Source organism: Remersonia thermophila, chromosome 3, assembly GCF_042764415.1.
Source record: "Remersonia thermophila strain ATCC 22073 chromosome 3, whole genome shotgun sequence".
Classification (NCBI taxonomy): Eukaryota; Fungi; Ascomycota; class Sordariomycetes; order Sordariales; family Chaetomiaceae; genus Remersonia; species Remersonia thermophila.
The window spans coordinates 358,238-374,305 of NC_092219.1; the positions used below are offsets into that span (position 1 = coordinate 358,238).

The following is a 16,068-nucleotide window of genomic DNA, read 5'->3' on the forward strand; positions in this document are numbered from 1 at the left end:
GCTGGGATCGGGGATTGCTGGATGCAACTCCTACAGGCATTGTTTTCCCGGCGCCGTTGCGCTAGGATCATCAAGACGATGCGCCGCGCTCTTGAGCCGTGCTCTCATGCATGTCCCATCTCTCAGTTCCCCCTTGATGACCCGCCAAATGAGCACTGCCCTGTCTCTTTTGATCCTGGCGATTGGAGGCGGAGCAGACTCAAAACGATGTCTCACCCGGGGTCCACCTCTGCTACCACGCTGGTGTCTAAAGCGACGCAAAAGCTACCGGGGCCCCGGACAAACGTGCGGCACAGACCGATCGGGTGAGATCTAGCTATGTATGTACAGGCCGCCATTCCATATACTTTTCTAGGGAGTTAAGCGCTGACCGTTGTTCAGGGGTGACATGGGCACATACATTAGCGTCCAGGTAGCAGCATAACGATGACAATCAGAGCAGGGCGACGATCGACGGTGACCAAGCAGAAGGCAACGAGGAATTAGGCATGCCTAGGTTAGCAAAGCATGCCAATGACATGTTCTTGAATGATGGGTGTATGTAGAGGACAGAAATCGTATCCAGTTTGGAATCTTGGAAGCGTCTTTGTTCGTGGGAGCTACGGTTGGGTCAACGGGATTTGATCTCAGGCCACAACGGGCACGGTGTTTTGTGTACTTGTCCAACTCCTGTCTTCAACCCGTAACTAGGTAGATGTTCTGCTCATCCTGCAGCGGGAGCAGGACCGTGGTTTCCATGACGCAGCAACCCAATGCCATCATCCATCCATCCATCAGGCCCAGAGCTAGACCGCCACCCAACACCGAGGTACCCGCTGTTTGTGCGGATTGTATCCATCTCGAAGAAGGTCTGGGAGCACTCGAGTCTATCTGTGCGCCACCAACACGACACGTGCCAGAGGGATGCTTAGCCGCCTGGCCACGTGGAGAGACAAACAACCTCTATTCCGCTGTCTCATGGATACCCTACACCTCCTCGAACCCCCCACCGTCGTGCCCAGGCTCATGGGGAAGGGTTGCCCCGACAGGGAAGCCCGCAGCGTCTCGAACGGGCGGACGCTCCGAAGCGTGTGCACCGTTCGTCGTCACGGCTTGTCACCGCAGGAAGGATCATCACGAGTTGCCTTCATCCACGAAGACAAATGTCTCGACGGCGCTTTTCTCCTCACCGGGGCGGCGGTGGAGGATCCGTGGGCTTCCCGCGGGCTTGGTTCTTGAGTTCCTCAATAAAGTGCTTGAAGAAGCCGCCAGCACGGTTGGGCTCGGCTGCGATGATGTGTCAGCACCACTTGCACCCGATGCTGTAGCGCAGCTGCTCCTCGTGGCTCGTACCCGTTGCCTCTCCCTGACGCAGCGGCTCGCGTGGATCGCGGCCGTGGCGGAGGTCTTCGACGGTCCGGTGGATGCGGCGCACGCCTCGATGGAAACTCGGGCTGCGGAGGATCTGTTCGGGACCGAGTTAGCGAGTGGGCAGCTCGACGACCCGTGAAGGTCAAGGACGGGTGTGCATGGTTTGTAACTACCTGAGCCACGATCAGGTCCTGCAAAGCGCCGGGTCGGTAGGTCAGCCTCATGTTCAAGCTTGCCACATAAAGACCAAGGGTAGGTGGCTCTTGCGCACCTCACACCTCAAGTACACAGCCCAGAATAGTCGGCCCCATGCCATGTTGGACTGGTGGGCTCACGCGGAGTCAATGCATTGCGGGGATGTGGTGATGCTTGGATGTTGACAGCTGCTGCGAGAGACCTGGAGAAGATGGAAATGCGACGGAACCGCCGGCGCCAAGAAAGGTACGTGGGGCGGAGTGGAGCCAGACAGTCAATCCTCAACTTGGCCTGGCAGCTGTCAACAGACTGGAGAGGGAATGTGGGGCCAACAACCACCTGCCAAAGTCCATCCAATGGACGGACGTCAACCAACACGCAAGGCTGAGCTCCATTTCTATTTCAATCTTTCCATCTTCTTCAACCAACAAACCATCTCGGGCTTAGGCCCCGCAGTCCTTGCGGTTCTCACAGTCTGTATTTACAACTCACCATCTGCTGTCTTGGGATCCCGGTTGACCCGTGCCGCGGATGACAAGCCCATTTCATCTCAAACAAATAATTATAGTAGATCCCCGGCACATGGAGTGTAGCCGCTCGCTGGAGACGGACGTACTTTGTCATTCGGTTCTTCCCGCGTCTGTGCACCTCATCCAAAATGCCCGGTCAGCCACCGTCGTCACTCGTCATGCCTCGACACGGCCCGGCACCCCGAGGGCACGCTTCTCTGCTTCTCCGTGCGAAGGCGGCTGAGGCTGCAGCTGCGGGCCAGCATGGACCGTGGGATCCGGGTCGTTCGGGAGTTGGCCGCCCCATGGCCTCGCTCGCTTCGCCTCTGGTAGATCAGCTGCGGACCCTACGTGCCCCAGTGACTTGCAGTGCGGCGCCGCCAGGCTTCTACGTTTCGGATCGCCATGCCATGGGACCATCGCGCCGATCAGCTCACATGCGTTGCCCACGCGACGACATCACGAGGCCTGCTGCCAAAGGATGCTTTTGTGCTGCCGCGTTTGCCACCCCAATGCCGTGACCTTTCTGTCCGTCTGGCGCGTCCTCGGTCCAACCGCCACAACCCCGAGAACAGCCGAGTCGGTTATAACCCCCCGGTTCCGACTTTGACATGCTCGGATGGGATCAACGAGGCGACAGACGGCACGGTCCAACGGTTGGCCCCGTGCCAGCCTTGTTTCCCTAGCCCCAACCCCCCTTGGCAACAGCCGGATCAAGGAGATCGGTCTGGCCCAGAAGAGCCTTAAGCTAGCGAATAACACCCATACCAGCCCCAACCTTACGGTTCATGGCTCGAAGGCCATCTTCAAGGCCGGCCCAACACCCGGCCGTTCTTGTTTCCAAGATCTGGTGCGATGCGATTGCCATCCTGCAGGCGTGTCCGTGGGTCTAAATGTGTCTTGGTTTCATCGTCCATGCTCTTACCTGCGAATGATGCTGTGCTACTGCTTCAACACCAAACTTTATGCCTCCCCCTACTTGCTGTAATGCAAAGCCTTCCTGCTAGCCAACACGATGAAGGTCTGCGAAGACGCCATCAGACCAACTGGTCTCACGCTCCTCTATGAGCCAGACTGGCCGGTCGATCCTGTCGTCGAGTGAGCCCGGGCATCTTCCTCTCCAGCGTACACAACCGTCTAGCCGCTGACCACTCACCGCAGCATCGTCCTCGTCCACGGCGTCGGCGGCCATCCCGTTCGCTCCTGGAAATACGTCGGCCGCGATAGCACCACCTCCACCACCCCCAAGCTCACCTCTGCGGCCACCATGGGCCTACCCGGCCAAGGGATCAAGCGCCGTCTGACCAAGCTTCCTCGGGAGGCCGCCGCGGCGGCTGGCTTGCGCAGGTCCAACTCCGAACCCCTCCTGCGCAAAGACCAGCGCTCCCCGAGCCGCGGAAGGACAAGCCTCTGGAAGAACGCGACGAGGTCCTCGCCCCGGCTCAACGTCAAAGCGGGCAGCGGCAGCAACGGCGGAGGAGGTTGCGGCGGCGGTTGTGGCAGTGGCTGCGGCGAGAGAGGCCATTCGCACACGGCACATCCTCCTCCTCCTCCTCCTCCTCCTCCTCCTCCCCGGCTCGGCAGGTCGAAATCCGTCAAATCCCACCTGCGAAACCTCTCCTCCGCAAAGTCCACCCCGCCCCTACCGCCCAAGCCGCCGAACGCAATCTCCCAGCCGCTACCTGCGTCTGTTGTCTCCTCCTCCTCCCTCTCCTCCTCGGACTCGTCCTCTTCTCCGGCGAACCCGTCGCAGTCCCGCTCACCCTCGCAGCCGCCGTCGAGCTCGCACGACGCGTACTGGCCCCTTGACTTCCTCCCTCGCTCTTGTCCTCGGGCCCGCATCTTCACGTGGGGCTACCAAGCTCTCGTCTCGGACCGCGGACCCCGCCGGCCGCAGGGGGACATTTTTGCCCACGCGGGGGAGCTGCTCGTCGAGCTGGCGAGCTTCCGGGCCAGCATGGCGGGGAGGGGCAGGCAGATTGTGTGGGTGGCGCATTCCACCGGCGGGGTGGTCGTCAAGGAGGTGAGCGATCAGCGCGCGGTGTTTGGAGGCGACGGTGGCATCGGAGATGGCGATGATGGCGTGAACGGTGCTGACGCTGTGCTGGTCAACCTAGGTTCTACGACAGGCGGAAGCCGAGCGGGACGGGCCGCTGAAGGAGGTGCTGCTGAGCACGGCCGCGGCGGTGTTTCTGGCGAGCCCGCACCGAGGGACGGAGCTGTGTAGCTTTGGCGATGCGATCAGGAGCATGGCGTGCGCGACGATGCTGGCGGTGGACCCGGAGGATCCGGCGTTGGTTGAGCTGTGCGGTGCGGCGAGCGTGGATGCGGTGCTGGGCAGGCAGGCGTTTGTGAGGCTTTGGAACGACTACAACTTTCGGGTCAAGACGTTTCAGGAGAGCGTCATTCCGAGCTATCATCATCCGGAGCTGAGAGCCGAGACGGTGAGTGCAGACCTAAGGGGGTTGTGGAGAGGCAGTGCTGACGAGACGCTCAGATGGTTCGGCGCATGGCAAGCTTCTTGGGCGACCCGCGGGAGGGCGCAGAGACCCTCTATGCGTTGCATGACGACATCGGCCGGTTTGCGTCCTCGGAGGATCGAGGATACCAGGCGCTGGTCAAGGCGCTGACCTCGTTTGTTGCGAACGAAGAGGCCCGCGTAAGTGTCCAGCTGCCACGCTGCCGTCCGCACGACGTGTTCGCGTCAAAAGCTGACTTGTCCTTCCAGCACTACATCCTGAGCCCCAAAGAGCAAGGTAAGGATCCCTTTCCCTGTCCGGCCTCTCAACGGCTTCCTGCATATACCTGACCTCACTTCCATAGAATGCCTCGCCGCACTCCGCGCCCCTCTCCCTCCCCTTCTCCCCTTCGCCACCTCCTCGACGGCCACGCCTTACCCGGGCACCCATCTCTGGTTCTACTCCCTCCCCGACTTCCAAGCGTGGCACCACCGCACCGGCGCCGCCGCGCACAAGGTCCTCTGGATTCGCGGCGAGCCGGGGTGCGGCAAGTCTCTCCTCCTGCGCTCCCTCAAGAGACGTCTCGAGCGGCAATGGGCCCCCGCCGGCGCCGTGTTCCTCTCCGCCGCGGCCGACGGGCCAAGCGTGTACGTGCCTAGCCACGAAGGCGACCCAGCTGGGGTGTACCGCAGCCTGTTGGCGCAGCTGTTTCCGCTGGATCCGCGGCTGCGGGAGAGGCTCCTCGCGCTGCACGAGCGGCTGCGCAGCGAGGGGGAGACGCTGAACGACGAGCGGGTGACGTCGTTCTTTGCGGACGAATACCTCCGCCGCGCGCCGGGACAGCGCATCGCCACCCCCGCAAGAAGGACGTTTGTGTTTGTCCAGATCGCCGACGATGCCTGTCCGGGGTACGTCCACGAGGTCGTTCACCGCCTCGCGCAGCTGGCAGCCCGCTCCGACCTGAGCGTCTGCGTCGTCTCCGGGTACAACCCGCAGCTCCTGAGCGAGGAGGAAAACGCGATCAGCGTGCCGGTGCACCTCCGCAACGGGGAGGACGTGATGCGGTACGTGGACCTGAACCTCATCGCGGCGTGGGAGGAGCGGGACAAGACGGTGCGGCGCGTGGCCGGCAAGGCGGGGGGCGTTTTTCTGTGGGCCGAGATCATGGTCAACATCCTCAACGCGGCCATCATGGAGGGCGCGACGCGGGAGATGGTGGACTACACGCTCGACGAGGTCCCGAGCGGGGATCTGCACGGCCTGTACGAGTGGATGCTGTCCACGCTCCTCGAGCGCGAGAAGGCCGAGGCGCTGGTCCTGTTCCAGTGGGCGATGTTTGCGGCGGAACCGATGAGGCTGAACGACTTGTCCATGGCCGTGAGGCTGACGGAGCCGGACGCGTTTGGCATGTACAGGCGGCTGGGGCCGAGGATGGCGTTGGAGGTCGGGCCGCCGACGTCACTGCGCGAGCTGCGGAGGCTGAGGAACTCGGAGATCCGTTCCGATACGCCGGGGCAGTTCCACGCCTGGCTGAGGACGAGGAGCATCGGGCTGCTTGAGCTGAGGCCAGAGAGCCCGCCCACGGGGAGGTCAACGAAGCACCACGAGCCGCTGGGGCTGCAGCGTGTCTGGCCCATCCACGCGAGCGTGCGGACGTTTTTCTTGTCGGGGCGTGGGTTTGCCTGCCTCACCCAGGGGAACCGCAACATCCCATCCTCGCTGGCGCCGGCCGAGCTGGCGGATATCACGCACTACGCCCTGCTGCGCGCGTGCCTGACGTACCTGACCATGCGCGACTTTGAGGCGATCGGCCACGGGGTGAGAAGGAGGAGGAAGACAGCGACGACGGCCTTTTCTCCCGCGGACGAGGCCGGGGGCTCTCAGGGACCTGCCTCCCCGACCAAGCCGCAGCACCGCCCCCGCTCCCCGATCCGGAGCAACGACCAGAAGGCGACGGACCTCCCTGCCACGCAAAGAGACCTCCTCATGACCAGCTACCCTTTCTTGCGGTACGCGGTCAACCGCTTTCTCTACCACCTGCTCTCGCCGACGCCCTTTCGGTACTTTCTCCCGCAGGAGCAGCTGTTCGCGGCGCTGGCGGCGGAGCGGTTCCGGCTGTGGAAGCGCTGGACGGCGCTGCTGGGCACGGAGGAGGCGGACGGCATCTTGGCGAGGTTTGCTGGCGAGGGCAGAGAATACGTCCCGGAACGGCAGCAACAGGAGCATCGCCGTCATCCTTCCCAAGCCACACCCGCCACCGGACCCGTCGCCGCAGCGGGCCCCGACGTAGCTACAGGTAGGGGAGCCGTGGAGAGCATGAGCCAGAGCGCCTGCCCGACCAACCCGCCCCATGGCACCCGGGCCACGACAGCGACCGAAACCGAAGCCGAAACCGACCTCGCCACCGCCCGGCTCCTCAGCCCCGTCTACGGCGCGCGGTTCCGTCTCGAGCGCGTCCTCAGGAAGGTCGCGCGGCTTGCCGCTACCGAGAGCTATTCGGAGAAACGGTGGGGAACCATTCTGGAGGAGGAGGAGGAGGAGGAGGAGGAGCCGGGTCTTCCGCGGGAGAAACAGCGCGAGGGACCTCGAGGAGGAGGAGTACGCGGTGGGAAAGGGAAGAGCCGCGCCGCTACTACGGACGGTGTGCTAACGCCAACCGAAGGCGGCGACGGTCGGGGGCGGACGGTGCCGCGAAGGAGGACCACGGCGCCGGGGCCGAGGCGTCCTCGGGAGCTGATGCTGCCTGTTCGGCAGATGGGTGGGGGGTTGTCGAGCCCGATGAGGAGGGAGGAAGGGACCGGGGTGGCTGTGTAGGATCTAAGCTGTGATGTATCTGATCGGGTCGGATCCAGAAGAGACACAGCTGATTTTTGGGTGTACGATAGGTACATTGGTACTATAGTGTGTCTTGCTCGGTTGTTTTCCATGCCTGGGCTGATGTTGGAGATGTGGTAATGGATCGGTGGATAGAAATTTTTTGTAACAGGCCCATGGACACGGTGGTATCGCCATAGGACTTTTCTGAAGCACCCGGGAGAAGTTGTGACGGTTTACCAGACAACCCAAGGCACCTGGGGCAAGCTGGCTCTCTTGTTGGGGATGATGTGTGTGTTGATGGTGTTGATGATGGTGTAAGCATGTCAAACCCTAACCCTCGTTGAAGTCACTAATACCCCTCCCCCCACCCCACTCACTGCCATGCTTATCGATTAGAGGAAAAATAAGCGGTCAAGGGCGGCAGAATACCGACTTGGTCGCATCTCACTCTCAGTCGCGCGCTCTTACAAACCATGGCCATCTCCTAAACACTTCCCGCCGCCACACGGGGCCGTTTCTTTTTTTTTTTTTTTTTTCCCCTCCCAACTTCTTCGCTCATGTTTGCTATCTGCAGCCATGCGCGCACAAGGCTGGGCTCGCGAGCGCTCCGGGCCGTCGCCCAGGGTCCACGGGCGCCGCTCGCCTCGGCGGCCAAGCTCCCCAACGTCCGGCCCGAGGGCAACGAGATAGCCCAGCTTCTCTACGACACGGGCACCTGGGCCGGGCTGGCCAGGAAGGGCAAGGGCTCCCGCAAGGCCAAGAGCTCCAACCAGGACCGGCACCGCGTCAACATTGTCAGCCAGGAGCTCTGCGACGACGTCGTCCGGTACATCGGCAAGACGCTCGAGCGCCACCGCGGCTGCGACCTCATCGACGTGTTCCCCGGCGCCGGCATCTGGAGCAAGACGCTCAGCGACGTGCTCAGCCCCCGGTCTCACCTGCTCCTGGAGCCCGACATCGACTACTACCGGCCGTACCTCGGACCGCTGCTCGAGCGGCCCGGCACCAAGCTGCTCCCGGAGTCGGGCATCGTCTGGGAGCAGCTCAGCCAGGTGCTCAACCCGACCCACCTGCCGCACCAGGTCGAGCGCCGCTACGCCCCGCACGAGACGCCGGAGCGCAACGACACGCTGCTGGTCACCATCAACCTGGGCATGTTCCCGCAGCGGCGGTTCCGGGCGTTTGAGAGCCTCGCCTCGCTCGTCATCTACCAGCTCATGTCGTCGATCCGGCCGGGCGCGCTGTTTCAAAAGTACGGGCTCGTGCGCATGCTCATCTGGGCCGAGAACGGCGAGAAGGACCCGCTGCTGCCGCGCACGGCCCAGCGGCGCCGCAAGCTCGCCTTCGAGGCCGAGATCGCGACCGACCACGTGTGCGAGATCGCCGGCTGGGGCATCGAAAAGACGGGCTGGTCGCGCGGCAGCTCGTGGTTCCGCCGCGAGCAGTCGCTCGACCACGAGAGCGTGCGGCTGGCCCTGGAGCGCATGCGCGCGGCCGGGCTCGCGCTGCCGCCGGGCCGCGAGCCCGAGCACGTCGTCGACTACCTCGCGCGCCGCAAGGCGGGCACGCTGTCGGCCGACCCGATCGGCACGACGTACGTGTCGCAGCGGACGTACCTCGCCGACATTGAAAAGATGGAGGCCGCGTTCGAGCGCGGCGAGTTCACCAAGAAGGACCCCGAGTACAAGAAGCTGCTGCAGCGCAGGGTGCTGCAGCGCGGGGCGCACCGGCGGTCGGCCCGCGTGCACGACGCCGTGCAGATCTACATGGCGGCCATGGACAAGTGGCGCGAGGCGGGGCGGACGGGGGACGCGGCGCTGCGGGCCGAGGCCGAGGACCTGTTTCGCGAGTGGAGCGAGCGCGTGCCGTCGTTCGACCAGAGCCTGTCGTCGGAGCTGAGCGTGTACCGCGACAACCTGCACGTGCTGCGGCAGGACCCGCCCGTCATGAACTGGGACCGGCGGTACGTCGAGCCCATGACGGTGCGGCCCGACGAGTTCTTCCCGCAGGTGCCCCTGTGCCTGCTCGACATCCAGCCCAAGGCCGCGGCGCCCGTGCTGCGCGACATGGGCCCCGGGTCGACGCGCGGCGGCGACATTTTCGACCTCGTCCTCCGCAGCCTCATCGGGCGCCACGCCGACGGCGTGCAGCGGTCGCTGAACCTGATGCTGCCGGGCGCCGCCGAAGGCGTGCTCCCGCACTGCCCCAGCCTGACGGACCCGCTGTGCTGGGGGATCCCGGTGACGGGCCCCGGCGCCATCAGCACGCGGTGCCTGAACGAGCAGCAGCTGGTGGAGCTCGCCGAGGGGTGGCTCAAGTGGCCGTTCCGGCCCGACTACGCGCAGCTCGTGTCGCGGAGCACCATCGAAGACACGACGGAGGAATCGGAGGAGATTATGGGCAACTTTGGAGGGTCGGGGATCGACTAAAAGGTGAATTTTCTCATCATTAGGAGGAGGAGGAGGAGGAAGAAGAAGAAGAAGAGCGTTCGAGGTTGCTGCATACGCGCTTCAGCACAAAGATGCGGACGGGAATCGGTTGGGAAAAGTACAGCGATACCAAAGGGGGGGGGATCAACGGCGTTGAAGATCAAAAACCAAAGAAAAGCGCGGGCTGTACCACACGGGATGAAGCATGTACTGTATTGTACTTTACTGTATATTGAGATACTTTGGGATAACCATGGAAGCCGGAAGCGTTTGATGGTACGACGGCAACTGGTTTATATGAGCGAGGTCATTGACCGGAGGCATCCATGGTGGCGGCGAGGAATTCCCATCTTCTGGACTTGATCCATCTTGTCTACTAGTAGCCTTGTTCCATGCCCTGGTACGGAGTAGTTACCTAGGTACATAAGCTAGTTACCGGTATGGCCCAAACGTCAAAGCAGATTCAGGGCTCATGGCTTGATCGTGGTTTGCAAACGACCTGATGCAAAGATGGCTGGGACGATCGGCTGCATGGCAGGACGATCGCTCCCTCTGCAGGATAACTAAGCAGTTAGTTAGTTACCTCAGCCTGCGGGTGGCCTGCAGGGGGATCGAGCCATCTAGAGTACACAGTACCGTACTTGAGGCAGCATGGGATCCGGAGCAGGAACATCATGGCGGTGGCATCACATCAGACAACAGGTACTTGACGAACTGACGACAAGGGTAGTTACACGTCCCGTTTTGCTTGTGGCATCTTGCCCTGTTGAACTCGTGTCCGTGTTGTTGTGTGTTGTTTCGTTCGTATCGTATCGTATCGTTTGTGTTTGCTGACGGACTTGTAAGTTGCCGTTTGAACGTCGGTTTCACACAACTCTCCTCCGTTTTTCTTTCTTTTGTTCGAGCATCCGAGAATCCTGCGGGCGACTTTTCTTCCATTGTCATTCTCTCCTCTGAATTCCCGTTGGTGCAACTGTTTTCTCTCTCTCTCAATTTTCTTCCCTCGCGGCATCCATCGAGAAGGACGCCAACAAGACCGGCGGCATCCTCTCGACTGCAAGCCATTCGCCATCGCAGGGCATCTCAGCCACCCGAACAAGCCGAAACAACCTCTGGCCAACGACCTCATCATCCAACCAAACGACCTACCGCATACCGATCTACCTAGGGTTCTCTAGGTCTCGGTCGTTGTCCATCCCTCGGCCCACCCCCGAGATGCCATTCTCTTCCTCCTCCTCCTCCTCCTCCTCCTCTTCCTCGTCATGGCTCCTCTGCGCCGGCTCACCCGCATCCTCCTCCCCGCGGTTGTCTTGATCTTCACCCTCTACGCCCTCGCCCGCTTACGCTCCCCCGACCCTTTCTTCTCCCTCCTCCTCCCCTCGGTGACCGGCACCGGCACCGGCACCACCCGCTCCCAACACCCCATCGACGAGCTCATGCGCGCCGCCGACGCCGAGTTCGCCGCCCTGCTGGCCAAGCAAACCACCACCCTCGCCGGGGCCGCGGCCGCGTACCGCCGGCGCCGGGGCCGCCACCCCCCTCCGGGCTTCGACGCGTGGCACGCGTTCGCGGCCGAGCGGGGCGCCGTCGTGGTCGAGGACTTTTGGGACCCCATCTACGCCGACCTCGAGCCGCTCTGGGGCGAGGACCCGGCGACGCTGCGCGCGCGGGCGCGGGACGTGGACATGCGCATCGCGGTGCGCGGCGGCAGGGCCGAGGCGGGCAGCGATTGGTTCTGGACGCGCATCTGGCTCGACATGCTGCGCGGCGTGGAAGGGCTGCTGCCGGACATGGAGATTGCGCTCAACGCCATGGACGAGCCGAGGGTGGTGGTGCCGTGGGAGGAGGTGGATCGGCTGGTCAAGAAGGCGGGGGAGCGGCGGAAGATGGTGGAGAGGGAGAAGGTGGTCGAGGAGTTTGCGAGGAGGGAGGCGTGGACGGATCGGCCGGAGGGGACGGGGGCGGTGTGGGAGCATGAGAGTATGTTTTTCTTTTCTTTTCTTCCTTTTCTTTTCCTTTTTTCTTTTCTTTTCTTTTTTTTTTTTTTTTTTTGTGTTTTCGTGCCCCAAATCATTGCTTGAGAGAGCAGAAGCAGCAGCAGCAGCAGCAGCAGAGCTGACATGGATCACGTACGGCGCGTGCACCAGAGCATTACTGGCTCATCGCCCGGCGCGGGTGCCCCCCGGAGAGCGCGGCCCGTACGGCGCCCGTGGTCACAAGCTTCAACCGGACCCCCTTGATCGCCAGCAGCTTCGACCTCGCCCACATGCGCCGGGGCTACGTGGCCAACCACACCCTCAGCACCTCCTTCTGCCACCAGCCGGACCTGCAGGCGCTCGAGGGCATCTTTGTCGAGCCGCTGAGCGTGTCGGCCACGGCGTCGCTGGTGCCCGTGTTTGGCGGCTCCAAGCTCGCCGTCAACAACGACATCCTCCTGCCGGCGCCCATGTACTGGAACGAGGAGGAGCGGTTCACGGGCGCTCAGGGAGCGAACCTCCCGTGGCGCGACAAGACGCGGTCCCCCGCGGCGGTCTGGCGCGGCGTCGCCACGGGAGGCCGCCACCGCGACGACAACTGGCGGTCGTTTCAGCGCCACCGCTTCGTGGCCATGAACAACGCCTCGCAGGTCGCCGCCGCCGCCGCCGCCGCCGCCGCCTCTTCAGAGCAGGGCGAGCCGCCGGAAAACCTTGCGCTGCCCGACCCGCGGTACCGCCTCGCCGCCGGTTCGGAACCGGAACCGCTTGCTCGTTGGCTGGCGGCGGCGGCCGACGTGGCCTTTACGGACCTCATGTGCGCCGACCCGGGGTCCAGCGCGTCGTGCAGCTACGCCTCGCGCTTTTTCGCTCCGGCCGAGCCCGTCCCCATGGCGCGGCAGTTCCGCCACCGCATCCTGCCCGACGTTGACGGCAACTCCTTTTCCGGGCGGTACCTGGGGTTCCTGCGGTCCACGTCGCTGCCCGTCAAGGCCACGCTGTGGCGCGAGTGGCACGACGCGCGGCTCGTGGCGTGGCGGCACTTTGTGCCCATGGACAGCCGGTTCGGCGACTGGTACGGGATCCTCGAGTACTTTGCGGGCAACGAGGCGCTCGGGGTGGCGGGGCACGAGACGGAGGCGGAGAGGATCGCGATGCAGGGGCGCGAGTGGGCGGGGAGGGTGCTCCGGCGGGAGGACATGCAGGTGTACGTGCTGAGGTTGCTGCTCGAGTACGCGAGGGTGGTGGATCCGGAGAGGGAGGTGATGGGGTGGGTGGGAGATTTGGCGTGAGCGAGAGAGATGCCGAGCTTTTTCATGGAGGGATGGACGAAGAGACAAGAGAAGGCATCCCCAATGTCCCTCGCTCAGCGCTACACCTGGACGGAGTACCCTATGCTAGGTCGTGGGTTCATGAGCGGTGCTCGGGAGCACGGGACTTATACAGCCCTGGCTTTCAAAGGGCCGGGAAATGCTTGCCATGCAAAGACGATAGGTACCGCAACGCCTAACGATAGTTACCTATTTTCTCGGGCTGCGTTCTGCAACGTCTCAGGGGGGCCCCGGTGTTCTTGGGTTCGGTACGGGATGGGCGTTGCAGCGAGTGAGCGGTAACCTACTATACAATACCTTACAGCTCACAGGGCCGTCCTGAATCGCAGATGACGGCTCACCGCGTCAAACCCTGGCGTTTTCACGACAGCCCCGGCGGCGGAAGATGCCGCTTGGGATGGACGGACGGACGGACATGTCACGGCCTCCAGGGCGTCCGCCCTGTCATCTTGTCATTTCTGTCAGCTGGACGCTAACCAACTCGATGTGTAGTTAGTAGTAGTAACTAGGCATACGCTGCACGTGACGAAGCGCATCCCCGAGGTTCCTGGCCTGGCTTCTCGTTCAATCTCTTAGGTAACACTGCGTCCCGTGACCGCGTCTGTGTGTCCCTTGTGCGTGTTGATGATGACTCTTTCTGCATTGTTCCATGTCGTCGGCGCCCGGCGGCCTCGGGATCGGGATCGGTAGGGGTAGGGGTAGGGGTGGGTCTTTTTTGTGAAGGGGGGGGGGGGGGGGAGGCTGTGGGCTTGGGTCGGCGGTGAACGGGGACGCACGACAGGGACGCACGACAGGGACGCAGGACAGGGACAAGAGGAGGAACAGGAGGAGCTGGAGGAGCTGGAGCTTACCGACCGACGTCATGCAGCAGCTTCAGCGATGAGACCGACCCCCCCCCCCCCCCCCAGGCCGCGAATGCCCGTTGATACCCGCCCCTCTTTTTTTTTGGTTGCTGTCGTGTTTAGCCGTTTTTAGCACCGCCGCTGGCCGGGCCAGGGGGGACCCGCCGCTACTGGGTGCTGGGTGGTAGCTAACGTTAACTACCTACCTAACTAGTGTACATTGGCATTTCTCGGATCTTTACCACTTAACGGCAGGTCGACAAACATCCGGCCACCACGAGGTTTTTTTTTTTTTTTTCACAGACGAAATGCCACCGGGAAAAATGGCATGCCGAAGAAATTTGATTTGATCGGCGTGCGAGAGAAGAGCACGCCTGGGAAGTGAGGGATTTGTTGAGACCTGGTCGGAGGAGGGGAAGGGGGGGGGGGGGGGGGTCTGCAAACCATTACGTAGGTCCCCTACCTAGGTACCTACGGTACGGCGGTAAAGAAAGTAGTCTAGACTGAGCGAGCGAGAGAAATGATCTTTAAGAGCATGTGTGTCTGCATATATATATATATATAGTTATATGTGTGTGTGTGTGTGTGTGTGTCTGTGTGTGTATGTGTGTGTATGTGTGTGTATGGGTATTGGTGTATGTGTGTCTGCTCCCCTGTCTCCTCCGGGGATGGGACGGTATGCAAGGTTGCTGCACGGTACATGAGGTAGATGGACGGGCCGCAGCCACGAGACTCTCATAGGTACGACTTGGAGGAGGGCCCGAAAAGATAAACCATGCCGTGTTGTGCACACAGTCAATCGTCTTGTTGGAAGGTGGCAAGGCAATGAATGGTGATTGAGCTGGGGGAGCGGCAGCTCAGCAATAGGAGGTGTGTCCACACGAAGGTAGCCTATAAGTCGAAAGGCATTGTCTTGCGTCCGAGCCAGGCGCTCTGGATGCACCAAAAGACAACCCCAGGGCGCGATTCCAGTGTCTTTTTGTCCTGGATTGCATTTCGGGTTCCCTGCTGAACTGATAAGCCGGCATGGATGGAGGGTGTTGCTTGGCGATAACCAAACAGCTCCGGCGGCCTTGCACGGCTCGTTCCGGGGGTTCCTGGTCTCGGCCGGAACGGATCCGCTCCGTTACGAACAGCACGGTCTGGGGAAGATCCCTCGATAGCCATCGAGAACACTTTATCTCTGCTCGACTTGATCCACGGGTTCTTGCTCGATCCATTGTCGAGTCGTGGTGAAGTCTGAGCATGCTTCAATCGGTGGGTTCGGAGCGTGGTACGCAGCATGTTACCTATATGTAAACCCCGGCATGAAGCCTTCCCCCCTGTCCGGAGGACGCTCGTTCTTCTTTCATGGCAACTCCCAGGTTCCAACGCTTGACTTTTCAACCCTGGGTATTTTACCTTGACGTACGTCAACGTCACGCTGCATCCCACCGAGACTCACCTTTCCGGAACGCCCGTTGTGGAAGCAAGAAGACACCTTGACCCCTGCGTCTACGGTAGTTATAGTAGACTGCCGCTCTCGGGGTCCAGTTGGTACGTGAGGCCTTGTCTTCTTTCTCCAACGAATCCCCCAAGCCGTCCACCCACCCACCTGCCTCACAGAGTCAGGGCCTCTTCGTTTCACGTGGATGGATGACGGCGAGCACACCCACCACAACACGCCCACCCCCCTCCCCTGGTGTCCCCCCCCCCTGGCGCAGCGCAGCTCCAACAAAAAGCCCCGCTCGCTGCTGCACCACCCCCTGCCAGCGGCTCCGCCGCCGTTGCGCCAGGGTCAGCTCGCCCGTTTGGCGCAATGGGATTGTCTTGGCATCGAGCTTGCGCCGACGTCCGAGTCCCGCTCCGAAGGGGACTTCCTTGTTTTGTGCCACCCGGCAGGCGTCCATGTACGCAGTACCATGTGGCCCGCGGTGGAGAGAGAGGGCGAGAGAGAGAGAGACAAGGGAGGCGGCGCTCCTCGGTGGAATCGGAATCTCTCTTTGTTGCGGTTGCTGTTTCGGAGATAGCGTCCGAAAGGCCGTCGTTGTTATCGGGGAGGGCAGAGGAGGAGATAAAATGTCGAGGCGCCCCAGGGCAGCGCATGGCTGACTCTTTTGCAGCTCTCGGCGAACCGCGATACAACAAGGTAGGAAAGCCCACCTGGAATAGAACCGTCCTCCC

At 62.3% G+C, this 16,068-nt stretch overlaps 4 protein-coding genes across 4 annotated transcripts; 3 read left to right on the top strand and 1 right to left on the bottom strand.

Annotated features, from left to right (window-relative positions):
- Nucleotides 1–1,165: 1,165 nt before the first annotated feature.
- VTJ83DRAFT_2924 (uncharacterized protein) lies at nt 1,166–1,666 on the bottom strand (the record flags this gene model as incomplete). Its single annotated transcript, XM_071009248.1, has 4 exons — nt 1,166–1,266; nt 1,333–1,444; nt 1,524–1,541; nt 1,622–1,666. 4 exons carry the CDS (start codon nt 1,664–1,666, stop codon nt 1,166–1,168), a joined length of 276 nt encoding a protein of 91 aa, XP_070866805.1.
- A 1,403-nt stretch (nt 1,667–3,069) lies between these two features.
- VTJ83DRAFT_2925 (uncharacterized protein) lies at nt 3,070–7,327 on the top strand (the record flags this gene model as incomplete). Its single annotated transcript, XM_071009249.1, has 6 exons — nt 3,070–3,152; nt 3,216–4,077; nt 4,184–4,498; nt 4,552–4,713; nt 4,783–4,810; nt 4,878–7,327. 6 exons carry the CDS (start codon nt 3,070–3,072, stop codon nt 7,325–7,327), a joined length of 3,900 nt encoding a protein of 1,299 aa, XP_070866806.1.
- A 560-nt stretch (nt 7,328–7,887) lies between these two features.
- On the top strand, nt 7,888–9,759 carry VTJ83DRAFT_2926 (uncharacterized protein; the record flags this gene model as incomplete). Its single annotated transcript, XM_071009250.1, has 1 exon — nt 7,888–9,759. The coding sequence occupies one exon, from the start codon at nt 7,888–7,890 to the stop codon at nt 9,757–9,759; it is 1,872 nt and encodes a 623-aa protein (XP_070866807.1).
- Nucleotides 9,760–11,021: 1,262 nt separating this feature from the next.
- On the top strand, nt 11,022–13,024 carry VTJ83DRAFT_2927 (uncharacterized protein; the record flags this gene model as incomplete). The annotated part of the gene is made up of 2 exons (XM_071009251.1): nt 11,022–11,739; nt 11,907–13,024. 2 exons carry the CDS (start codon nt 11,022–11,024, stop codon nt 13,022–13,024), a joined length of 1,836 nt encoding a protein of 611 aa, XP_070866808.1.
- Between the last annotated feature and the right edge of the window lie 3,044 nt (nt 13,025–16,068).